Source organism: Tenrec ecaudatus, chromosome 4 (genome assembly GCF_050624435.1).
Source record: "Tenrec ecaudatus isolate mTenEca1 chromosome 4, mTenEca1.hap1, whole genome shotgun sequence".
NCBI classification, from domain to species: domain Eukaryota; kingdom Metazoa; phylum Chordata; class Mammalia; order Afrosoricida; family Tenrecidae; genus Tenrec; species Tenrec ecaudatus.
In genome coordinates, this window is record NC_134533.1 from 25,430,933 (window position 1) to 25,457,096 (window position 26,164).

At 54.7% G+C, this 26,164-nt stretch overlaps 1 protein-coding gene across 1 annotated transcript in view; it reads left to right on the forward strand.

Annotated features, from left to right (window-relative positions):
* The window catches only part of SYT13 (synaptotagmin 13), a 43,038-nt gene that overhangs the window by 8,541 nt on the left and 8,333 nt on the right, over positions 1-26,164 (forward strand). Inside the window, exons 2-4 of the mRNA XM_075547684.1 lie at positions 20,920-21,145; positions 24,334-24,468; positions 25,512-25,813. Of these exons, the coding sequence (XP_075403799.1) occupies positions 20,920-21,145; positions 24,334-24,468; positions 25,512-25,813 (663 nt within the window). The remainder of the gene's footprint in view (positions 1-20,919; positions 21,146-24,333; positions 24,469-25,511; positions 25,814-26,164) is intronic.

The following is a 26,164-nucleotide window of genomic DNA, read 5'->3' on the forward strand; positions in this document are numbered from 1 at the left end:
CCATCCACCAGAGCAGTCGGTGTCACTGAGCGGCGTCTGCTCACTCCATCTGCACTGCCATCGGTAGCAGCTCGCCTCCCACTCCTGCCATCGAGCTCTGTGCCAGCTTGTCCCGCCCCCTCCCCAGCACAAACAATGACACGGGGGTACCCCGTGTGGAGTATGGAGGAATACACCCTCAGGCAAACAGGGTTTGAGAATGAGGAGATTCTCTCTATCGGCATCAAAGTTAACACCTGTATGCTCACAACGGACCCCACAACTAGTCTGGTAAAAACATCATCTCTGTGGCTGCTTCTAATTCTTGTCTTCACGGTGCTGAAAGTGAGGAGGACTTGAAGCACGTGCTGATGGAGATCAAGGATCCCAGCCTTCAGTGCGGATTATGACTCAATGTCAATAAGACCCAAAGCCTCGCACCTGGACCAATGGGTCCTGACACATGGAGGAAAGGTCGAAGTTGTCAAGGATTTTGTCTTGCTTGGATCCACAACCAATGCTCCTGGGAGCAGCACTCGAGATCAAAGGATGCATTGCACTGGGTAAATCTGCTGCATAAGACCCCTGTAAAGCACTGAGAAGCAGGGAGGTTACTCTGAGGACCAAGGTTTGCCTGACTCAAGCCATGGTCCTTTCAATCACTTCATCTGCATATGAAAGTTAGACATCGAATAAGGAAGACCAAAGAAGAATCGCTGCATTTGAATTACAGTCCTGGTGAAGGATATTGTAAGTACATGGACGCCAAAAGAACTAACAAACCTGTCTTGGAAGACGTACAGCCAGAATGATCCTTAGAGCCAAGGATGGTGAGACTTCACCTCATGTAATTTGAACCTGTTACCAGAAGAGACCAGCCCCTGGGACGGGACAGCATGCTTGGTAAGATAGAGGGGCAGTGGGAAAGAGGAAGGCCCTGGCGACAAGATGGACAGAGGCAGTGGCTGCAACAGTGGGCTCAAGCACGGGACCAACTGTGAAGATGGTGCAGGGCCGGGCAGGTGTTCCTTCTGTTTTACACAGGGTCACTGGGATGGGAACTGATCCAGTGGTCCCTAACAGCATGTGGAAGGCCCTAGTTTGGTTCCTGGTCAACCCAACTCATGCTGGGTGCAGCATCTCCACCTGTGTGGTTATGGTACCGAATGGCTATCCAGAAACTTCCAGGTGGACAGGAACTAGGAGGAAAGGCGTGATGATCGACTTCTGAAAATTTATAATGAAAGTGCAGATGTTCTGGTTCATCACTGATCTTCGGGGGCCACATAGGGCTGGGCAGCTGTGATAGGTTGGCTTATTGTGCCAACCTGGCCAATGAGAACAGGTGGGATTAATAAGGTCACAGATTGAAGGGCAAAGAGATAAATGGCTCGGCAAGGCCCGCCCCTCTTTCTCTTGCTCTCTGGTGATTGGAGCAGCATTTGGCTGCTTTAGCTGGTTCTCTGCCTCAACTTATGAGCTACACTACCTGTGGGACAAGCCAACCTGTGGATCATGTCTCTAGAGCTTGAGGTTCCTTCCAGACCTGCTTCGCCAGACTGCTGGTGCGTACGTCACTTGAGCTTGAGGCTGGTGGATCTTGTCACCTTAAATTGCTTGAGGTCAACATCCCATCCAGACCTGCTTTGCTAAGCTCCTGAGCTGCTGACTGTTGGCCACCTGCCCTGTTGTTTGCTGCCTGTGGGTGGACTTTTTTTCATTAACTGAGGGAAGACACAGCTGTTTGCTTTCTTGACCTTGAACCAGGCAGCCCTCGTGAGTTGAAGGACTTCTAGTATATTTATTCACTGTTCCACAGAATTGAGTGGAACTGAGCCCTCTGTACTGCTCTGTGGACCAATTAGCTGTTATATTCCTTTGTGCTATCTATCTATCTATCTAATCATAAGAGTCCTGGTTTTGTTTCTCTAACACAGCAGCCTTTGTTTTCTCGTGCATGTGGCCCTAGTGTGTAGGTGTGGTACCAGGGCAGCAAGCAGCAGATTTAGAAAGGGCAACGGATAAAAATGTAGATGGAAAAGGTAAATAGATAAATCCCTTGGTTTTCTCTTAGGAGCACATAATCGGCACCAGCTTCAGACTGGAGGCTAATAATACAGTCGTAAGAGCCCGCTCCCCACCCAGGTGACATAGTGACCCATTCTCAGTCCTCATCAAAGGGATGAGAGAGATAGTGGTGGGGGATGGGGAGAATGGCAGGCAGGCATTGGGGGCAGCATGAGATGGTCCTACGCCCCCAGGGGAGAGGTAGCGGGCACATTGAGAGTGTATCCAGATGGGTCTGAGAGGACGATTGGGAAGGCTTCCCCTGAGAGGGGGATTGAGAGCTGGGGCGGGGAAGGAAGCTGGCCTGGACACAAGGAGGGCTGGGGCGAGGGCTCTGCCTAGAGGATGGAGGCTTTGTGACACCGACAGCGGGTGTGGTCTGGGAAACGGTAGAGAGCAAAGAAGGCCCAGGTGTGAAGAGGCTGGCGCCTGCAGCAGGGCCTTCCTCACAGACAGTGGGCGACCCCCCCACCAATGCGCAGATCAGATCTGCGCTGGAGGGTCCCCAGGCTGTGACTTTCCCAAAGCAGCCCACCACGCCTGTCTCAGAGGCCCCCTGGCGCCGCTCGGGCCTCCCACGTGGGCTTGTAGCCCAGAACTCCTTCCACCCGGGCATCTGTGCTGATGGAGGACAAGGCGACGGAGCTCATGGCGCGCACATCCGGACAACCCAGAGGCTCCAGCTGTGCCCACACTATAACGACTAAAAAGGCAAACTCTAAAAACAAAAATACCTTACCACCATCCAGTCGTCTTCTGAATGCATAGCAGCCCTCAAGGGCAGGTAGAACTGCCCCTGTGGGGGTCTGAGACGAACTCTTCACAGGAGCAGAAAGAAAGTCTCCTCTTTCTCCCTCAGAGCAGCTGGTGGTTTCCAGTGGCTAATGTCGGGATGAGCAGCCCAGCGTGTAAGCCAAGGGTAAGCTTCCCTCTTTTAAAGACGCATCCGTAACTTCTGGGTTTGGAACAAGCACGTGTTCTCTGGGTCCTGGGCATGAGAGAGGCACCCATGGGGCAGGGGGCACTTGGAAAGGGGGCTTGCTGTGGGTGTGCCCCACAGAGAAGGGAGGGTAGGCTCTCTGGCTTGGCTGCTCTCCAGGTGGACTGGCTGTGCTGTCCTTTAAATGTGTCCCAAATCATCACTGTCCCCTTCCCCACCCTGTGTCCCCTCATGAGTCCCAATCTATTCCATCCAAGTACCTGGGGCTCTACAAACCCAGTGAGGTGGCATTTTTAATCGTTAAGTACTGTCAAGGAGCCCTGCTGGCATCGTGGGTTATGTGTTGGGCTGCTAGCCTCAAGGTGAGCAGTTTGAAACCACCAGCTGCATCACAGGAGAAAGACGAGGCTTTCCACTCTCATAGAGTTCCAGTCTCAGAAACCCACAGGAACTGTTCTACCCCGCCTTGTAGACTGAGTCAGATTCCACTCGGCAATGATCTTGGGTTATTTGGTTTGGGTGGGGCTCTAGGTTACGAGGGCCAGAGGTTCAAACTCACTAGGCCCTCCTCGGGGGAAGGAGGAGGCTGCCGGCTCCAGGAAAGATGTGTGTTTTCAGGAATGGATTTGATCAGAAAAGGAAGGATTGGTGCATTTAGGAATGTGAATAAGAAAGGGGAGGCGAGACAGCTCTATGAGAATTCTGTGACTTCATCTATCACAGACTGGGCTACTCAGTTGGCACCCTTCCCCACCTTTACGGATTGAATGGTGACAATTACACTGAAGTCCTCACCCCTCTACTGTAGGTGAGGTTGTGTTTGGCATGTTCACGAGGCCACTGCCCAGGAAACACTCTGCCATCAGAGTAATTCCGACTCACCAGTGACCCTATCAGACAGGGTAGAACTGCCTCCGTGGGTTTCTGAGACTAAATCTTTACAGGAGTAGAAAGCCTTGCCTTTCACAGGAAATGGAGTTTCTGATCTCATCCGCTCTGAGTGCCCACTACCATGGAGCCCTTTCTGACTCATAGAGACCCTATATGGGGTTTCCCAAGCTGTGCATCTTTATGGGAACAAACAGCCTCACCTTTAAGAAGCAGTTGGTGGGTTTGAACCACTGACCTAGCGGTTAGCATCCGACCCTTACCCGGCAGTGCCCCTAGGGCTCCTTTATCCCTTCTGAGCGGTCTTATAAAGGGGACAGACATGCCTGGGGCGGCGCCATGGGATGACAGTGGGCGGCACCAAGGATGGCCGGCAGTCACCAGACATGAGGAGATAAGACCGTTCTGCTCTTTAAAGCCCCCCTCTCGGTCGGGTTTGGCTTCGGCCACCCTGAGGCATTCAGCACCCCACTACACTCACTAAGCCCAAGACATCCTTTCCCATCTGGAAGAAAGGAGAGTCCTGAGACGTGAGGGGCAGTGCTGATGAATGGGCAGGGAGTGGCTGGAGAGCTGGGCGGGCACGAGGCAGAGAATGGAGCCGCCTGAGCACTGGTGGGTTAGTGGTTCCGAGTTGGTCTATGACCTGCACGGTGGGCAGTTCAAAGCCACCAGCAGCTCTTCAGGAGGGCTTTCTACTCCCATGAACAGTGACAGTCTCAGTAACTCACAGGGGCTCGCTATGAGTCAGCATTGACTCAGTGGCTGTGAGGTTGGTTTGGGGGAGCCTTGCTACAGCCCAGGAGACAGGGCCTGCAGCACTGAGTCTGCCCAGGAGCCTCTGGGCTTCCCAGTGGGTGCAGATCAAGGAGCGGAGGAAATGTGGCAACCATACCTTCTCTTCTGTGGGGTTTCTGTCCACCCGGCTAACATAGGCAAAGGTGTTACCAGGCCTCAGCAGCAAGGTCAATCAGATGATGCCCAGGGGTGCCTCCTGGTCCTTGGAGGAGGATCGTGGAGCCTGTGATTAGGGACTTGCTGCCGAGCATGGCATTGCTGGTGCAGGTGTTGACGCCATGGGCTGGCTCCCGCTCATGGGAGCTGTACGTCTAACAGAACAGCACGCCGCCCCGTCCTGGGCCGTCTTTGTGATCCCGTGACCTTTGAGCCCATGGTTGTGGCCATTGTGTCAATACTTGCCACCCCTCATTTTCCCTGGCACTCTGCTCTCCCAAACATGGTGCCTTTGTCCACTGATTGGTCTTTCTGGATCCTGTATCCAAAGCAGGCAGCCAGCCTTTCCCCATCTTAGGTTCCGAGGCTCATTCTGATTGTGTTTCTCCTAAGAAAGGCAGCAGGCTGCTGTTGTTAGGGGTCACCGAGTAGATCCAATCAGCGATGGCGTCATAGGGTACACATCGAACTGCTAACCACTAGGTCAGCCGTTCGAAACCACCAGCTGTTCCGATGGAGAAACATGAGACTGGAGTTCTGCTCTCAGAAGGAGTTAGTCTCCCAAACCCCCAGGGGCAAGTCCCTTCTGTCTGGCAGGGTCGCTGTGAGTCAGAATCGACTCGATGGCAGTGGGGGAGGACAGAGTAGAACTGCCCCACAGGGTTTCATGTAGGCAATGATTCTTATGGGAGCAGAACGCCAGGTCTTACTGCCGCAGGGCTGCTGGGTGCATCCGAACCACCAACCTCCCAGGTACCGGCTGAGTGCTTAACGACTGTGCCACCAGGCCTCCTGTCAAGGCACTATTGAAGCCGAGCAGGATAACACGCATGCACTTGGAGGGTGAGGAAGGAGGATGGGCGGAAAGCACAGGTAATCATTTGGGGGTGCCTGGTGGGGAATGGGTACTGTGGGTGATGCCAGCGGCTCTTCAGGGGATGCAAAGTCAAAGGAATTTCGAACATTTGTAAAAGCTGATGGGAAGGAGCTAGTTGAGAGGGAGAGAGCTGCTCGGCAGAGAAGAGAAAGGGGATTGGAAGATGCAGGGATGGGTGGACTGGGGAGGAGCTCGGAAAGGAAGGCTGCCCTTGCCAGGGGGGTGGGGCACACCCCCTGCAGTGTAACAGCAAGTGTAGCTAAGAATTTATGCTGAGAGGGCTCCTTTCTCCCGGTGCCCTTCTTCACATTGAAAGAAGTCTGTGCCGAGCAGAGCAGTGCCCAGAGGAGCTGACCAGGAGAAGAGCGGGTCTGCCGGCGGGCAGGCGTGACAGCGGCCCCTGACTCTGCCCCTGACCCCTGGTGGTCCTGCACCTGGGAGCAAGCTGGGATTCATCCTGTACCAGCCTCCAAAATGGGTTGTGGGGCAGACTGTTGTGATCCACCGAGCCCCCACTGGCTGATTGTCAGAAGTCGACTACCAGGTCTTTCTTCCTAGTCCCTCACAGTCTGGAAGCTCCATTGGACCTGTCCGGCCTCCTGGTCACCCACAAGCCTCCTGGGATAGAAGGACAGAGGCTGCACATGTAGCACAGGGACGGGGAGTCGGACCGGGGAAGGTGGGACCTCATGACCGACCTATGGGTGCCTCCAGGACTCTTGGCCAGTATTGGCGAGTTGACCATGGGACTGACTGGTGCTGTGGGGCGGCTCTCCAGCCATAGAGGGTCCCTTGGATATGGCCTCAAAGAATAGCTGGGTGCATCCACCATGGGAGCTGTGCCCAGGACCTCAGGGATGGGACTGAGGTCCAGGAGCGCCCCGAGAATAGACACGGATCACTGATAGGACAGATTGTCCAGTCTCTCTGGCATAGCTTGGACAAAGGGACGGGAGGACAGGGCTGTCTGGTCAGAAGGTTCCTTAAGCCACTGACTGTCAAGTGGACCCAATACGTGAGAATCCCACGGGTGTCAGGATAGCACTGAGCTCCCCCGAGTCTCCAAGGGCTGACTCTTCACAGGCTAATTGCCAGACCACTCTCTCAACCCACTCCTGCCCTTCAGGGAGCAGTCAGCACATGGACCGTTCGCACCTGTCAGGGACTGTTCGGCCCTCCGGCTGAGGTGACAGGCAGGGGTCTGGGGTGGGACGGTACCATGGTGAATGACTGGTTTGAAGAAGAGTCGGTTCACTGAAAGCTGTTCATCAGAGGAGCTGCTGCAGCAGGCCAGCAGAGGCGTCAGCAGCCAGGGAAGTCAGCAGTCTCGTGCCAGGGGACGCTTCTGGATTGTGTCCTTATTTTGGGAACACACAGGACTTCTGGAGAAGGAACACTGTGTATCTGTAAGGAGAGAGGAGGCAGCAGGAACAGTGAGGCTGGCTGGCTGGCTGGCTGGATGCCCTGGCAGCTTAGACCTGGACAAGAGGTGGCTGCCACTGCGTCCTCATTTTCAGTCCTCTCGGTCTCTGCTTGAGATGCAGGCCATGTCCACCCCTCCACAGGGGGGAGGTCCAGCAGGGCCAGTGGGTCCCTGAGGAACAGAAACGAGGTGCTGCAAAGGTGCTGGGCCCATGTCAGTCCTGCCAGCGGCCTTTGGGAGACTGGACTCATTGAAACTGCATGAAATAGCTATCAGATTAAGAACTTGTGTTAATAATTAAGTTCGTAATTAAAATGACGATTGCACTGTCAGTTAACTTCAGGCCCCAGATCAGCAGAGGGGTGAGACACTTAACTTGGCTTTGGGTTCTAGCTTCAAGGCTACTCTTTGCCCGTGCTGTGACCGTGGGCTTGTGGTTAAACCATACCGTGCCTTCGTGGAGCCTGGGTGGTTCCACGCGGGGCTGCGATGATCCTCATGGTCAGCAGTTCGAAACCCCTGGCAGCTCCTCTGGAGAAAGATTGGGCTTTCTGTTTCCATCAACAGTTACAGTCTCGGAAACCCACAGGGGGCCGTGATGGGTCAGCATCGATTCAGTGGCAGTGAGTGGTTTTGCGTGGCTGTCTGTCAGCCCTGTGCCTGTGTGTCACCACCCTTGAATTGTTGTGGAGGTTAAATTGGATACTACAAGTCAGGGACTGGAAACCATCCTTTTGTCCCAGGCTGCTCCCCAAAGTCCCTGGAGGCCCCTCCTTTCTGCTGCGGCAGAGGGAGACTCCCTGTCACCTGGGGGTGGGTCTGAGATTGGAGGAAAGGGAGAGGAACATTTACTCTACCTGCCCCCTGCCTGCCAGCTTGCTACATCCCTCACTGGAAGCCCCCAGTTTCTGCCAGGAGGCATTCTCCATTTGGCCATCCCGTCCTGCATATGGAACCGTGGAACACATTGAGCTGCGATCCGCAAGGTCTACCGTTCGGAACCGCCGGTCACCGCTCGGGAGAAAGATGGAGCTTTCTACCCCAGTAACGGTTCACAGCCTCGGAAGCTCAGGGGACAGTTCTGCTCCGTCCTGCAGGATCGTGATGGGTTGTCATCAATTCAATGGCAGTGAGTCTGGTCCTGCCCCTGTACTTCAGCCCTATCACCCCCAGTTGCCAATCGTAACTCACAGAGACCCCAAATATGCCAGAGTGGAGCTCCGAGCTGTCGGGTTTTTAAGGACTGATTTTTCTTTTTTCAGAAGTAGCTTGCTCAGCCTTTCTTCGGAGCCACCTAGAAACCTCTCACTTTCTGGTGAACGGGTAAGACCGCCAGGGGCGCCACCCAGTGACTTGACCTCAGGAGCATCACCGTTCCTTGTGGGTTTCCATGACCCGCTCACACCTTTGTAAACATCCCAACATGAAATTCCTTGCCCTGACCCAGCTGGAACCTCCACTGGTTCCTGCCACACCCCTTATTGATAGTCACTCTATCATGAGTTGTCTGTAATATTAGGTATCAACCCGGGTAATAAGAGTGAGTGAGTCGGAGAGTCTGGGGCATGTGCACCAGAGAGTTGCTCAAGGTCAGTGCCAACGACAATGAAGCCCCGCCAAGTGCTCGGGGTCCTTCGATTTCTCATCGTCTAGCGTCTGGCCCGGTGTTTCCCACCTCAGGGATCTTAACAGGCGATTGAGGAATGGGTTCCCCTACAGGCAGAAGGGGGTGAATTGTTACTCCCAGGACCAAGCACCTCCCATTTCATTCCGAATCCCTTGGAGCCGAGTCCTCTGATCTCACTGACTCCGTGATCACATCGGGTTTTGAAAACATTCTGTAGAATTACTGTTTAAATGTTGGCCCCTGCGATGCAGATAGGGAAACCCCGGAGGCTTTCATCCTGTTTTTAAAAGGGGAGCAGCCACCAAACGCATGATCTTCAGCACTCTGAATCGGGAAACAAAATCGGCCAGGACAACACTAGACACAGTCTCTTAGTGCCCTTGAACTGCCCCTGCTCATTGACTAGTCACTAAGGTCACCCTAACGAACTGATCTGCCTGTCAATCACAACCGTGGCTCTCTCCCATGGCACTTGGGAAGATTGCTTTTTTAGGAAAGATAGATTGAGAAACCGTAATGGGAACACTTTCTCCAGCCCCCCACCCTCTCCCCCGTGGCCCTGCATAAGAAAGACGAGGCTGTCTCTTCCTGTACAGGTGGACGGCCTCTGAAACCCTGTCCCCCAGGGTCACTGTGAGTCAGAATCGACCTGATGGCCGAGAGTTTGTGTCACGTGTTCTCCTTGCTGCAGCCTTCTTGGGTGTTTCCGTTCCCCCTTCATGCCGATCCACCCCTGAGAACTGTCCAATCTTCCTCGGGGACGTCTCCCCAGGAATGACTACCGCCTGTCCATCCTGACAGCTGCTCCGGGCCGGGCCCCTCCCTCGCTCACACCTGGGTCACTGCCACCAGACATGACCTCTGCCACTTCCCTCCTCTGTGGTCCCTGCATGGCACCTGCCTCTCTGATTGACCGCAAGCAACTCTTGGTTCTAACCATTCTCCTCCTTACCAGTGATCCTAGTGTCCCCAGTGCGTGTGAAATCCCATTCCCTTTGAATTCCATTCTTCCAGGAACTTTTCCCAGGCCCCTGAGAGAATTTACAATCTTCGGCTTTTCGCATTTGAGACTTTTCATGGCTTGGCCTCGAGGAGCCTGGGAGGCGTGGTGGGTTACGCGCCGGCTGCTATGACCACAAAGTCAGCCGCTGGAATCACCACCCACCGAGGGAGCGAGATGAGGCGTTCTGTCCCCATGAAGAGTGGCAGGCTCAGAAACCCAAGGGGAAATTCCGCCCTGCCCTGTGGGGTCGAACCGACACGGTGGCAATGGGTTTGGTTTTCAGTTTGTCTTGGTTTGAAGTTTGGGTTAGAAATGGACATGTGTTCGGAGCACCTGCAGCTGAGAATACTGACTTAGAGGCAGGGTCTCTGCCCTTGTCCCCACCGTGCCACCTTGGATGGATGGCATGCCCGGCCCGAAGTTTCTGCAGGAAGCGCTTCTCTCCGCCACCAGCACCCATCCCCAAACACACCTCAGAATGCAAACGTGCCCAAGAGAGACCGTGTTAAGGGTAATAACCTTGACTGCCCGAGAGTCCATGTTTTAAAGAGTTGGAGAGTATCCAACTTTGCACTTTTGGTGTCGTCTGTCTGGTCTGAGCATAAGAGAGGAGCCAAACCTCTTCAGTGTTCTTCTCTCAGAAATGCTGAAAGCCAAAGCCCTCACCTCTTCACAGAAGGCAGTCCATCCCTTCACGGGGAAGCAAGCACAGAAACCAACCGAGAAACGAGATGCTTCCCAGTACAGAGTCCATGGGCCCAGTCATGATGCAGGTTTTCCATGCGGTCAGGAAGATGCAAGGGAGAAAGAGGAGATGTTCTACTCCCAGGAACAGGCAGTTCTGCCCTGTCCTGTAGGCTTGCCTCCATGGCTGTGGGCTTTATGTTGTTTGTTTGAGGGTACAGACTGGAAGCTTGGTATAGCAGGGAGCAGCTCGCCTGAGGAATAGGCGCCCTCACAGGTCTGAGTGCTGATGGGTGCAGCTGGGGGCTCCTGCTGGGTCTTCTCTTGGAGTTACCCTGCATTTTATTACCAATGTTCTTTCCAATCCATTGGGGGGAACGGGGCGATTCTGCCCTTGGCTGCTTGGCCAGGCGTCTCCTGATCCCTTGCGGGAAGCCTGGTGGGAAGTCATGCTCACACGGTGACAGGGAGAGAGGCTTTACAAACTTGCCGACCAACGTGCCTTTCAGGGACACAGACGTTCGCTGCGTGGCCACAGACAATGGAAACTGACGCCGAGCGTCCAACAGCTTTAAAGGAGGCACAATCGGGGAAGGCCAAAACCCAAAGGGGTGGCTGTGGGCTGGATCCCCACTGCTGGTGACCCCCTGTGTTACAAAGTGGACCTGCACTCCAGATGGTCCTTTTGATGGGAAGACCTCGCCAGCTCTTTCTTCTGCGGGGCAGCTGGGTGAAGTTCGATGGTTGGTCTGTCTGACACGAAACCTGTGGGGTCCCATGTAACAGATGCCTGTGATGAGGCAGGAGGTGAGCGCCCCTTCTCATCACAGACTTGGGTGAACAGAGCGACGCGGCCCAGTCCCTGGTGAACCAGGACAGGGTGGGGGACGGAGCGGACCTTCTGGGCCTGGGACGCTGGCTGGATATTGTGAGATGAAAGGAGCCGGGCTGAAGAAGGTACAAAACAGCTTGGTGGAAGCCCTGCCGGGTTCTTGGCCATCCGCACAATCGTCCCCACACGTGAGCTCCTGTTTGCAGCGGCTGCGCCAATCCATGCCGTGGACCTGCCTGCTTCACTGATTGGTCTGGGTGTGCAGACTAGAGACCGGCAGGCCCTTACCTAGAAGGCTGTGCAGGGGGTGCATGTGCACAACCCAAAAATCCCTCCTCAGGGGTCCATGTGACACCCAGTTAGCCCTGGCTGTCTTTTTATTTTTTAAGTCCAGAAGCCTCCTGACCTTCAGACCCGTAGTGGACTCAGTCCTTGCTGCCCTGCCTTCCTAGAAGGAAACCTGGCCTTTCAGGATGTCTCCTGCCGGCTGGCTCTCCCCATCACTGGCGAGAGATGTCCACTTTACAGGGGAATGGCTGCAGAGCCATGTAGAAGTTAACAGGTCCCTTCTGAACAGGGGGGAGTTGCTCCTTCGCATTTCCAAGCACACCTCCTAACCAAGCCCCAAACCAAGCTCACAGCCTTCTAGTCCACTCGGACCTCCAGTGGCCCAAAAGGACAGGGTAGAACACCCCCTGTAGGTTTCTGAGACTGTCGCTCTTTACGGGAGTAGAAAGCCCTGTCTTTCACCTGTGGGTTGGCTGGTGGTTTTGAACTGCTGACCTTGAGGTTAGCAATGCGTAACCATGACTCTACCAGGGCTCCTAGACAGCCTTATAGCAGGAGGGGAAAAGCCCCAGTATCCATTGGGCTGCGTGTTATGTTCCCAGCTGTGCCTCATTCTTACTGGGCTGGGGATGGCACGCCTTTCCCCACCGGTGGCAAAGCAATCTACTACCGAGTCCCCTGCTCTGCTGTGGTAGGTAAGCAGCTAACAGGCAGGGAGGAATCTGGGTTAGCCACAAACTAGAGGGGGAAGAAGCCTGAGAGCGCGCGTGCTGGTTAATGCTCTGAGCTGCTAGCTGAAGCGTTGACCAGGCTCTAATCCACCCTGGAGGCCTGCTGCCCAGATGAGAGCCCAGGAGACACTGTGGACCAGCCACCTGGGGTCGCTGTGAGTGGGACCAGCACGAACAGCCCCATTGTGGAGGAGAGACTAGGCAGCTGTGAGTTCTGAGGGAAGGGGCATCGAGAAAGGATTTAGGGCCAAATTTGCAATTTGCACACAGGAGGTGTGACTGAAGAGATAACAAAGGACGCTGTGGATGCAGGGTCGCCATGGAAACATGGCCCGATGCCTGGACCGCAAGACAAGCTGCTCCTTCAAAGTGAATTTCAACTTTGTAGCTTGAAATACACACCACCCCTTATTCCCACATCAGGGCCTGCCCCTGTGGATTCTCCCATAATCACCTAAGCAAGTCAGGGATCCTGGTCCCAGCAGCTGCCAGACAAATAAAGGGGGGTGGGGCTGGGGACTGAAGAAGCCGGTCTCTGGTGCCTCTGTCAGCAGCTCACCACGTTGGAGGACAGTCTACATGGGCCCTACCTGGATGCTTAGGGCCTCCCCAAAACCCTGGCATCCTCAGGTCAGACACGGGGACACACATGTCACTCATCACCTGGGGAGCTCCTCGATGTGGTTAGGTACCATTGCTTCCACTTCCACTCCTAGCGAGCCTGTGGGAGGGAGCAGAGCTGACCAGGACTCAGAGCATGGAAGGACATATTTATGACGGCAGGAACCAGGTCTTTCTCCTGCAGAGCTGCTGGGAGGGCTTGAACCTCTGGCCTTGGAGCAAGCAGCCCATGGCTCCCCTATCACCACATGGAGGGTTCTTTACCCCAATACCTATGCCATTGAGTTGATTCAGCTGGTGGGTTTGAACTGCAGACCTTGTGGTTAGCAACCCAAAGCCTAACCCTCAGTGCCACCAGTGCTGTGGAAACGTGGGGCTGTGTAGGATGCTACTTCATAGGCTCGTCCACTTCCCGAGTGAGAAGTATGCATACTGAAGTGGGAGGACCCACACCCCCTGACTATAGAACATGCAGGTGGGGCACCGGGCACCAGCCAAGTGGGGGCGGAGAGGCAGGTGGCAACATCTCCATAGGAATGGCTGATACACCTGCCCAAAGGCATGTGACAGCCTCCACAGTGGGTCAGCCTCTGCATTACCAGCTGTAAAATGGGGTTGATATGAATGGTATTGAATAGGATTCCTAATAGCGTGTGGAGTGATTATAAAGAGCCCTGGTAACTGAATGGTTAACCGCTTGGCTGCAATCCGAAAGGTCAATGGTTCGAACCCACTGGCCGCTTCCCCCAGAGAAAACACCTGGGGATTGGCTCCCGTGGAGCTGACAGGCTAGGAAGCCCCTGGATCGGTTCTGCTCTGTCGTGCAGTGTCTCTGTGAGTCATACTTGGCCTGGGGGTACTCACCCCACCTCTGCCCGCTGCATTCTGCCGTGGTGACCCTCGAGGACCAAAAAGGACTGCCCCAAAGGGTTTCCGAGGCTGTTAACCTTCAGGAGCGCAGTCCACCAGATCCTCCTTCCAAGGAGCAGCTGGTGTGTTTAAGGCCTGACCTTTCAGCTGGCAGCAGGGTGCTCTAGTCACTGCGCCACCAGGGGCCCTTGACAACAACCCAGGTTCTTACGAGGGTGATGGAGCTCCTGTCTGAACAGAGCAGCGCATCTTGCTGCCCACCTTTACTGGAAGAGCAATGCAGACCTCTCACCTGGCCTAATGCCTGCTGCTGCTGTCCAGTGCCCTCAAGTGGGTTCTGCTTCATAGTGACCCCACGTCCAACCGAACAGAACACCGCCCAGCTCTGCGCCAGCCTCACCATCGTTCTCCTGGCTGAGCCCATCGTGGCGGCCACTGTGTCGAGCCATCTCATTGAGGGTGTGTTAGGCCGGGCTGACTGGGGAAACAAATCCAGACACACTCATAGGTGTGTCAGAGAGAGCTTTCTATCAAAGAGCAATTGAGAAAACATTCCAGCCCAGTCCAGATTAAGTGCGTAAGTCCGATATTAGCCCGCGTGTCTGAGATTAGTCCATGAATTCCTCTTTAGACTCGTGAAGTTACAAGCAAGGATGCTGATTGCAGGAAGATCACAGGCCGATAGGTGGGAGGTCTTGTGGATCCAGTGGCTGTGGAAGCATCTCAGTGCTGGCAAGTGTCTCCACATGGCTCCTCCAGCTCCTCCGAGTGGCACCTCAGTGCTTGTCAATGTGACTTGTCAGCAGGCAGGGGAGAGCAGAGTGAGAGAGGAAGTTCTCAGAATCCTCATGAGAAGCCACGTCCACACGGAGGCATCATAGGGCTGTGACACGATTGACAAGCTAGACTCCACCCCATACTTATTTATCAAGTTGACATGAGATTACATAACCACCACAGAGAGCCTTCCTCTTTTTCGCTGCCCCTTCACTTTACCGAGCATGATGTCCTTCTCTGGGGACTGGTCTCCCTGGCAGCATGTCCAAAGTAGGTGAGACGAAGTCTTCCCATCCTTGCTTTAGGAGCACGCTGGCTGTACTTCTTCCCAGACACGATTGTAGCACAGAGTTGTAACAGTGACTAACTTGTTCTCACCCTCGCTGAGCTGATTCCAACTCAGAGCCACCCTGTAGGGCAGTGTGTTCGTCTGGGTAGACTAGAGGAACACATTCACAGACACTCAGCTGTGTATAAGAAAGAGCTTTATCTACAAAAGCAATTGAGTCTTAAGAAAACATCCCAGCCCAGTCCAGATCAAGCCCATAAGTCTAGTATTAGCCCATATGTCCAATGCCAGTCTACAAAGTCCTCTTCAGATTCACAAAACACATGCATTGACGCCGAATGCAGGAAGGTCACAGGCCAGTGGGTGGGAAGTCTTATGGATCTTGAAGCATCTCCACACTGGCAGGGGTCTCCACGTGGCTTCTCTCACTCAGGGCACTAGAGTAGTTCCATGTATCTTGTCATCTGCAATGTCCCCCAAGGAGTGAGAGCGTGCCCTGCCTCCAGCGAGCTATTTATCTCCGTGGTGTCTCCAAATGAGGTCATCAAGCTGCGACCGATTGAGAGGCCACGCTCCCCCCATTCGCTCTAAGTCTCACACTGACCACAGATTATATCCTCACCACAGACTGGGTAGAACTGCCCCTGTAAATTTCTGAGACTAACTCTTAATGAGAGTAGAAAGTTCCATCTTTCCCCCTTGGAGAGGCTTGGGGTTTCGAACTGCTGAATGTGTGGCCATTATGCCACCAAGGCTCCTCTGTGGACCTGTTAGGCTACTTAGAAAACCAGGCAATGCTGAGAATCATGAACCCAGCTCTGTGCCCTTGACATCCTCTTCTACTTTGCTGGCGCTTTCCCTGAGCCTGGCAGAGCTGGGAGCTGTGCTCAGGTCCTGTCCATTTGGAGTTCTTTGGAGAGGAGCCCTGTGGCCATAACCATCTCCGTCAGCACCCTGGCCAAATCGCAGGAGCTGTGGAGCCGTTCCTGTCTGTGATGTGTTGGTTTACACATCGGATGGTGCACAATAGGAAGTCAGACTAGCACCTATCCTCTGAGGCTCTGAAATGACGGGCACCTAAAGGTGTGGTGTGGTTGAGAGACTGGTGTCCACCAGAGGGTCTGGCTCTCCAGCCCGCAGTGGAGTGAGGCTGGACAGGTCCACCTGCCCATGCCTGACCATGCCCACCCTACCTGGCACTAGGGCACCAGACTATGGGACTACTTTGTCAAAGGAGTCATTGTTCCCACAGAATCATTGTGCTGCTTCAGGTGTGTCCACATGACTCAGTCCTCCTTTCCCATCAGCTGGCTGGGTAAGCAGGATGACCTGGAAGCCATGGGGGAGTGGAATCTCACGATGAAGGCGTCTGTAGCCCTGAGTCTGAAAAAAAGCCAGCGACCTCGTGAGAAGTTACAGCGCACAGTGGTCAGCCACGGAAGGCTGGGGGCTGCTTGTTACATAGCAGCCAGCCTTCCCTAACCAATACAAGGCTGCCAGTTGTGACTTAAGAGCTTCTGTGGCTAGTGGGTTAGGAGTTGGGCTGCTAACCACAAGGTCAGCAGTTTAAAACCACCAGCTGCTCCTAGAGAAAGAGGAGGCTTTACGCTCCTGGAAAGATTTACTGTCTGGAAAACCCACAGGGACAGCTCTGCTTTGCCCTTCAGCGTCTCTACGAGTCGGAATCGATTCAGTGATCACGAGTTTGGCTTTGGGTTTGAGTATTGGCTTGCTGATGAGGAAGTTTCAGCCAGCTTGGGGGTGGGGTTAGGGGGGCAGGAGCAGTTTCTGATCCTGGGGGTCAGGTACAAGTTTTGACTGCTGTGACCCAGATTCCCCCCACCAGAGTTTGCTAGACAGTTGGAAAGACAGTGGGCCCAGCCCTCTGAGGGCCGCAGACTCAGTGAGCTGGTCCTTCCCTGTAAACAAATGCCTGTGTCTCAGTCAAGGGACTTCACGGAATGGATTGGATGCCGGGGGCAGGAGGCAACAGTGAGCGAGAGAGGAAACGTGTGTGTGTGTGTGTGTGTGTGTGCGCGCGCGCGCGTGTGACTGGTGGGAGGCTCGGTACCAAGCCGTGTCCTGATCACTACCTCAAGCCACAAAGTAAACAGGGGCAACGCTTGCTGGCCGAAATTTAAGCTGGCACAATATAAACACAAGTAGCAGGGGTCAAAGGCAGAAATTCCCATGGAATTTTCCGACCGACCTGGATAGTCAAGAAAGATGGCCAGTGTTCCCAGACTCCTTCTAGCTCCCAGGAGGATGAATTCTGTTCTGGTTCCAAAGCTACTTTGGAAGGCCTCCATTTATGGCTCGATCTTGATGGATATTACACCCTATCTTGCAGCACGCACCCTGATCAGGATCACTCTTGTCACCCCCTCCCTGCCCCGACACATGCCGCTCATGCTGCCTCTTCCTCCGTCCTCCCGGAAGCAGCCCCTGCTCTGCTGCTTTCCGCCACCTCTGATCCGTGGTGCCTGCCCTGGAGCCGCACCGAGAGGCTGATGGACCGGACTCAGGGTCACATAGCAAACAATCAGCAGAGCCTGGATTGGAACCCAGCTGTCTTGTGTGAGAGCTCAGGCCGTTGTCCACCAGGCTGGATTTTGAACTCGTACCCAAGGAGGCCTGGTGGCGTGAAGGTTCAGGGCCCGTGACCAACACAAGCTCCTCAGTTGGCACCCACCCAAGGGGCCCACGGGGAAAAGGCCTGGCACTCTGTCCCCCGAGGATGACAACCATGGGGGCCCTATGGGCAGTGTGCTTTGCCTCGAGGGCCCGCTGTGACAGTTGGCCCGGGGACATGCCACAGCTCTCTGCACGTTATTGCGCATGATCACTGGTACACTCTCCCAGGGCGTCCGAATCCGCCAGCCCCCTTGCCCCTCGGGAGTGTCGCCGAGCCCCCGCAGCGGTGGTCTGTGCTTGGCCTCCTCCACACTCTTCATGCTCAACCCTCCCTGCTCTGGCCTCTCCCTTACTTGTATATGTCCACGTGGAAGAGTCCACCCCCCCCCCCCGTCTGTGAGCTTGGTGCCCTGTGGTGGCACATGTGGCTGTGAGGTTGGGGGCTCTGCCTCTAAGTCAACAGTCCCTGTGCAAGGACTGTGGAAGGACGGGCTTCGGCAGAACTTCCAGGCTGAGACAGACTAGGAAGAAAGGCCTGGCAGCCTACTTCTGAAAACAAGCCGAGTAGAACATCTCGGGCCCACAGCCTCTCGCCTGCCGGCCATTGAACTGGGAGCCAAGTCCCCTGGGTTGGAAGACGTGGCACAGAAGCCGCAGCCTCGAGCTTCCATGAGCCAGGCCATGCATCCTCCTGTACCATGTGAGGCCCTGGGTGTCACCGGGGACTGGATAGCACCCCGACAACGACATAAGGGCTGATGCCACATGTCCCCTTCACCTCCATCCTGTCCAGGCATGGTGAGGCTGTCCCGGGAGGGACACCCCAGCATGAGAACCCAGATGAGCAGATGGCCTTCAGGTGAAAAATTAATCCCGACACCAAAGAGGTCACCCGGCAGCTCTGGCGAGGTGGAGCATTTGTTGACAGATCATTAACGGCGGGATTAATTTCTGTTTTTCCAATCCAGGCCTGGAAGGGGAGGGCGGCATCTGCCTGGCTCATTGCTGCGGGCCTCACTCTGAGCCTGGGACCTGGGCTGGAGGAGGATTCAGTAAATATTTGCACATGGAATGAAGGGCCAGTTCCACCCCTGTCCCCCTGCCATCTGCCTCCTCCTGGGGCACCAGGAGGCCGAGCCGTGGCCCCTGTACTGTTCTGTGCCAAGAGGTGCTGTCCAGCGACGTTGGGGAGTGGGGCAGACGTGAGCAAACCCTCACTGAACTGGCCAGGCCACTGGTGAGGTTGGAAAGTTGTCTGAGAAAAATTCATGCTTGGGCCTCCCACCCACCTGGACAGGTCATGCCAGGCACAGGTGCACTCTTAACTACTTAGAGTCCCTTCTGCAGGGCTTCTGAGGCAGTAAATCCCCATGGGAGCAGACCGCCTCATCTGTATCCTGGGGAGTGGCTAGTGGGTTTGAACTGCTGACCTTGTGGTGAGCAGCCCACCTCCCCTCCTCTATAGCAAGCATGTTGTCCTCCTCCAGCAATGAACCCTTCCTGGTGAAGTCCCGAGGGAGCCAGGCAGTGTTCTGTTAGGATCCATAAAGTGTTCCTTGACTGTGTTCCAGAAGTAGTTCATCCGGCCTTTCTTCCCAGTCTGCCTCGTCTGGAAGCTCCACCACAGCGTGTCCACGACGGGCAGGACACAGATGGCACGGCTTCCCACCTCGCAGCAAAACACAAGCCACCGCCATGTTGGGACCGACTGACTGATGGCTGGGAGTGGGAGACCAAGCAGGCCACCCCACTTGTTGATAACCTGCCCCCAGGGGATACCTTCCCTTATGCACCCTGCACCCTTGCCCCCCAGGTCCTCTTCTCTGAGCGCCAGGGTCATGTATCAGAGAACCCCACATTCCAAACCCTCCATGCAGGTGGGAGGCTTGAACGCAGGTCTTCTGGTAGCATCTGTTCCCCACCCTGACCCCAGTTGCTCCACCCCCCCCCATTCCCCCCTCCACCTGTCATCCTCTGCCAGCCTCCCGCCCTGACTCTGTGCCCAGGCCACTCTCTTCTGCAGCTTGGGCGGGCGGTGTAAAGACCTAGATGCATCTGAAAGATGTGTGCAGCCAGGGTGTGGAAATGCCCTCAACAAGACTGACTGAGAGCGTGCGATCGGTCATCCGCGGCCGCTTTCGCTACTTGAGGCTCGTGTGCAGTTGGCTGGTCAGGCTCCGCTGTCATCCTGGACGGGGTGATACGTCATTCTCAGATGGCACCCCATCCAAGGCAGTTTCTGGATCACCTTGGCTGCTTGCTATGGTTATAGGACCCCTGTTTGGGGATTTTGTTAGTCTGGGTAGACTAGAGAAACAAATCCACAGAAACTCATATGTATATAAGAGAGAGTTTTATATAAAGGGTAAGTGTACATTAAGAAAGCATCCCAACCCAGTCCAGTCCAAGCCCATAAGTCCGACATTAACCCATATGTCTGACACCGATCTACAAAGTTCTCCTCCATCTCACAAAACACATGCAATGACGCCGTCTGCAAGAGGAAAGCCAAATCAGTGAGTGGGTAAGCATCTCAGCACTGGCAGGGGTCTCCACACGGCTGCTCCAGCACCCAGGGCTGCATCGGGGTAGGTCCATGTGGCTTCTCCTCAGGAATGTCTCGCAGGAAGTGAGCCTTGCCAGCTGAAGCAGGGAACTGGCTAAAGGAGCTTCACCCTGGTCTGACCTTCAGAGAGCAAGCGACCTGAGAACTCGAGAGGCGAGGCTCACCGAGCCATTTATCCCTCTGCCCTTCAAAGAACCCCACATGTTTATCAACCAGGCTGGCACAATAAACCTTCACTGTCTCAGGGATGCTCCTGGCTTCCAGGAACAAACCACCTCCCTTCAGATGGACTCACCCAATAAGGACAGGGCTGCTCCTGTGACTACACACAGAGCGAGGGGCAGTTTCGGGTTGACTCAGAGATTTCACGTTCTCACCAGGGACACGGGCTCTGCTGCCTCGACTCCGATGTCCACTAGACATACTTCCTGCCTGGAAGAGGGGCACACCTCTTCCTACTATGGGATGCAAGTCTTCGGTTCAGAAGGGATGGGCGCTGGGAGGGGTGGATGGAGGAAGAGCGGAGAAGAAGATGGGCGGCTGAAGAGACGGGCAGAGGAAGCAGAGTGGGCTGCAAGGCTGGAGGAGGCAGGGCTGGTGATCGGGTGGATAAGTAGAGGAAGGGTGTGTGGAGACATGGATAAAGCAAGCAGACATAGACAAAGGAGGGATGGCTGAGTGGGCTGGACATCTTGGTGACCGTGGTGTGACTCCTGATGTTACAGATGGTGGTGGCCTGGAGATGGCTTTTGCCTGGATCTCTCCCAGCAACCTCCCAGAAAAGGCTAAGCCATCACATCTCCCTTTGGTGGGGGAAACGCAGGCAGGGGGGCCTCGTGGGGACTAATCACAATGATTTGGGTTTTCAGTTCAATGTGAAGAAATCCACCGAACCTGTCCAGCCCCGAACCTTGCTCAAGTTCCCAGACATCTACGGACCCAAGCCAGCTGTGACCGCGCCTGAGGTCATCAACTACGCAGACTACACCCTGAAGACCACGGAGGAGGCGCCGGCACCACCCAGCCCCCAGGCTCCCAGTGACAGTCGCCTCAAGAGGCAGGTCACGGAGGAGCTGTTCATCCTCCCCCAGAATGGTAGGGGTCTTCGGCAACTCCCTTCTTGGGGGGAGTGCGGGGGGGGGGCTTGGTTCCTTCCAGGGTTGGACCATCTCAGAGCCAACTGGCTGCTATTGACTGGCACCCCCACCTAGCTATCACCTCCTGTCATGGAGGCAGTGCATCCCAGTGGTCAAGATGTGGCCTTTGGTGTCAGACAAAGTGGGGGTTGGTCTGGATGTGGATGGCGGAGGCCGTCTGAGAGCTGAGGGCGCTGGGAGCCAGGAAGCCCCTTCCACCCCTGATATGGACGTGGTGGCCCTCTTGAAGTCTCTCTGCATAGCCCAGAGACCCCGCGGGGCGGGCCCCGTCCCCATTTTCTCATGGATCGCGCCCTGGGTGGCCTGCTTCTTGCTTACCTACACAGAGAATTCTTTCACCAAGTGCCCGTTTGCTGTCTGGCTGGCGGCAACTCCATGTCTGCAGCCTAGACCTGTGCTCCGGGGCTTTTCAAGACGGTTGCCCGTCTTCCAAGGCACCGCTGGGTGGGTCCGAACGGTCAGCCTTTCAGTGAGTGGTCAAACCCTTTAACTGTTTATGCCACAGAGTCGGGGTGGACTTGGGGCGTGTCAGAATTGACCCAACGGCCTGCGAGTTTGATTTGGGCGTGAGCCCTTCTTTATATTTCTGCCCTCTCACTTCGTTCTGGAAATCAGGAAGAGTTAAATGACAGTGTACTTGAGGGGGCATCTGCTGTGGCTCCTGGATCCTTTAATTATCGAATTATGTTTGCCTCACGAGAACCTTCTGGATATTACATTTCCGATTCAAGTGACAAGTAGAATGAGCAATATGTGTGGGTGTTGTTGTTGTGGTTGTTAGGTGCCTCTGAGTCAGTTCCACTCACGGCGACCCTGTGCACAGCAGCAGGAAATGCCCGGTCCTGCGCCCTCCTCACAATCGGTCTCTCCTGTGAGTCCATTGTTGCGCCCACTGTGTCACTCCATCTCACTGCAAGTCTTCCTCTTTTGTCGTTGGCCCGCTGCTTTATGAAGCATGATGTCCATCTTCCGGGACCGGTTTGTCCTGACAACATGCCCCAAGGACATGAGATGAAGTCTCACCACCATTGCCTCTAACGAGTATTCTGACTGTGCATCTGCGAGGACCAGCTGGTTTGCTGTTCTTCTTGAAGCCCCTGGTGTCTCCAACAGTCTTCGCCAGCATCGCCATTCAAATCTCTTCTCCGGTCTTCCTTGTTCAGTCCAACCTTCACCTGCATGGAGGTGACTGAGAATACCATGGCTTGGGTCAGGCCCACCTTAGTCCTCAAAGAAGCCTCCTTGCTTTTCGGCACTTTAAAGAGGTTTCTCCAACGCAGTGAACCATTAGCTCTCTTGACTGCAGCCTCCACGAGAAAGGATTATGGATCCAGGGGAAACCAAGGTCTTGATAACTTCCACCCTTTCTCCATTGACCATGATGATGTTACCCGTCGGTCCGTGATGAGGATGTGGGGTTTCTTCCCATTGAGTTTGTTGTAGTCCCTACTGAAGGCTGCTTGATCTTGAGCCTTGATCTTCACCAGCAAGTGCTCCGCGTCCTCCTCACGTCCAGCAAGCAAGGTTGTGGCATGTCCATATCGAAGGTTGTCCGTAAACCTTCCTCTGATCCTGATGATACACTTTCTTCCCATGCTCCAGCTTCTCTGGTGACTTGCTCAGCAGACAGATTGAATAAGTATGGCGAGAAGATACAGCCTGGCACAGACTTTTCCTGGTTTTAAATCGTGCAGTACTCCCATGTGCTGTAACACCAATGCCTCTTGATCCGTGTGTGAGTTCTACAAGAGCACAAGGTTTCCTGGGGTTCCTGTCCTTCTCAAGGTCATTTGTAAGTTATTATGGTCCAACAATCACATATCTTAGCATAGTTAACCAACCACAAGTAAACATCTTTCTGGTAGTCTCTCTGCCTTCAGTCAAGATTGATCTGACATCAGCAATGATATCTCTTGTTCCACGTCCTCTTCTGAATCTGGTGGAACTTCCACATTAAAGATGAAGTCACCATTCACTTGGCATGTATTTATTGAACGAGCAGTAAAGTCGACTCCACTAGCCATGACCTTGCCCCCAGCATCTACTCCTGACTCATTCTGCAATGTTCCCCTTTAACCGCCGATTCCCAAGGTGCTGGAACGGTGCCATGTGGGAGAGGTGGGGCCAGAGATTGGCCAGGCAGAGTTTGCCTGCAGTGGGGGGACCAGAACCACCCAGGTCATGAAGCTTCTGATCCTGTGCCCCAGTGCTGTTCTGACACAAATACCACAAGGGGGTGGCTTTAAAGAGCAGGAATTTATTTTCTCACAGTTTGGGAGGTGGACAGTCTCAGCCCTGTCCATCCTTTCCTTCTCCGTAGCTCTTGGTGTTCCTTGACCTGTGAACCATCCTCACCTGGCATCTATCTTCCTTGGGCATGCCTACTCCGTATGTTGTGTTTTGTTTTTTTTAAATAACTCAGAAGCAGGTTGGCTTGTGGTACACCCTATAATGGTATAATGTATTTTCTTTAAGGGACTGCTTGACTAGGTTACAGTAGATTGCAGTATGGAACGTGATTGGGTGCCTTACGTAGTGTTAAAAAAGATGATGACCTGATACGAGACGTGAGGCGAGTCCATTCCATTACAGAGCTGGCAGGGAATGTGCTCTTCTCAAAGCTGATGGACTGAATCGTGTGCAACTCCATGACGAGCAACTAGCTGAGTGTTTGGCCAGCCCCCTGGGAATGCAGGCTAGTCAAGTGAATGTAGACCTGTAGCCATCAGTGATTCCCTTAGGGAACGCTCATCAGGGGCCAGGCTCTGGGCTACATATTTTCCCTACTTAATGCCGTTGGCGACCACAGGAAGGAGGATTCACTATGAGCCCCGCTGAAGAGACAAGGCTCCAAGGAGTCAAGTAGCGTGTCCCGGGCCACCCGGCTATTCTGCAGCTGCTCATGTCTGACACCAAAGGCCATGTCTTGACCACTGGACAACAGTGGCTCCAAGAGGCACTGGCCACGGGGACCACATGTCCACCATGGCTTTCCCCCAATCCCGGAAGCTCTGGGCTTGGATTTGTGGCACAGGGGCAGAGATGGGAATGGTGTGATCACGGGAAACAGGACCCCAGCACCCCAGCGTGTGTCCCCTTTGATAAAACCACTTTGCTTACCAACAGGCGTGGTGGAGGATGTCTGCGTCATAGAGACCTGGAACCCAGAGAAGGCTGCCAGCTGGAACCAGGCCCCCAAACTCCACTACTGCCTGGACTATGACCGGCAGAAGGCGGAACTGTTTGTGACTCGTCTGGAAGGTACCGCTCCGTTCTGACATTTGCGCGCCGTATGCATCCCTCTCCCCTTGACCCAAACCATCCCAGCTCATCGGTGCTAGAACCGGTTCCTCTGAAGCTCCTTGGACAGTTTTCTTGAGTGGGACACATGTGGCCTTGGCTCTGCCCCTTCTCTCCCTGGGAAACTCCCTGGAGGAGCTAGTCACAAAAGCACTGAAGGACAAATGTGCTGATCCATCCACATTGCGCCTCGTTAACCATGCTCAGGTTCAGGGCACACAGCCACAGCCACGGGCAGCAGCCACATGGTTTGTTTCCCTGTGGTGGCATCGTGAACACTTAAAGTGCCAGCAATAGATGAGTAGATTCTGACTCCCATCAACATCCCCACCACCCCTCGACCCCCTGCAGGCTAGAGCCCAGCCCCACTTTCCAAGGCTGAGACCCATTGTCTGAGGGTCTGAGGGGTGGGTTCAAACCTTCACTTGGTAGATGAGCACTGGACTCTGCCCCACCCAGGGCCTCTTGTGCAGAACAAGCGCACTGCAGTATCAGTGACAACGCTACCCAGAGTGCCCAGCAGTTTGAGGCAACCTCAGAATCGTGAGGCTGGAAGGGTTCCAAGAGGCACCAAGTCTCATTCCTATTCTCCAAGGGAGGCCAGTGTGTGCTGACCTTGGCCTGTATAGCAGCCCCTAGGCCAAAGTGTCTTGCTGAAGGGTGAGCCCGTTGAACCCTGGGGGCGCTGACACTGAACCATGAGGCAGCTGACACGGCTCCATGGGGGAGCTGATGTTGTCTGTGGGGATTGACAGTAGCCCACACGGGAGCTGACATTGTCTGTGGGGATTGATATTGGCCAATGGGGGACCCCCTATATCTAGTTTTCTTACGGAAAGGAGAATCCACAGTGCAATGGGTGGTCAGCATGTGGTCTTTTGGGCACTCAAGGTCATGCCACTACGTGGCTGCATTCCGCAACCCAAAGCAGGGACATGCTGCACCCTCTCCCACGTCCACCTGATGCGGAACGCCTGCCTGTGTTGCTTCCTCCTTGCCTGTAGCTGTGACCAGTGACCATGACGGAGGCTGTGACTGCTATGTCCAGGGCAGTGTGGCCAGCAAGATGGGCTCTGTGGAGGCTCAGACTGCCCTGAAGAAGCGGCAGCTGCGCACCACCTGGGAGGAGGGCCTGGTGCTCCCCCTGGCAGAGGAGGAGCTCCCCACAGCAGCCCTGACACTGACCCTGAGAACTTGCGACCGCTTCTCCCGTCACAGTGTGGCCGGACAGCTCTGCTTGGGCCTGGATGGGGTGTCTGTGCCTCTGGGGGCTGCCCAGTGGGGCGAGCTGAAGACATCAGCCAAGGTGGGTGCTATGGATTGAACTGTGCTCTCCACAACTCCGTGCTGTACATTCCAGCCCTGAACTGGTTGGAAAGAGACCCAATGGTTTACACACTGGGCTGCTAATCACAAGGTCAGCAGTTTGAAACCACCAGGATCTTCTAGGGAGAAAGATGAGGCTTTCTACTCCAATAAAGAGTTACACTCTCAGAAACCCACAAGGGGCAGCTCCACTCTGTCTTGTAGGGTGACTGTGACTTGAAATGAACTTGATGACCATGACCGTGAGTTTGGGACCATTTGTAAGGCACCCTGGTGGTGTCCTGGGTGAGGCAGGTGGTTGGAGCCCCGTGAAGATCACAGATTAGGGAAC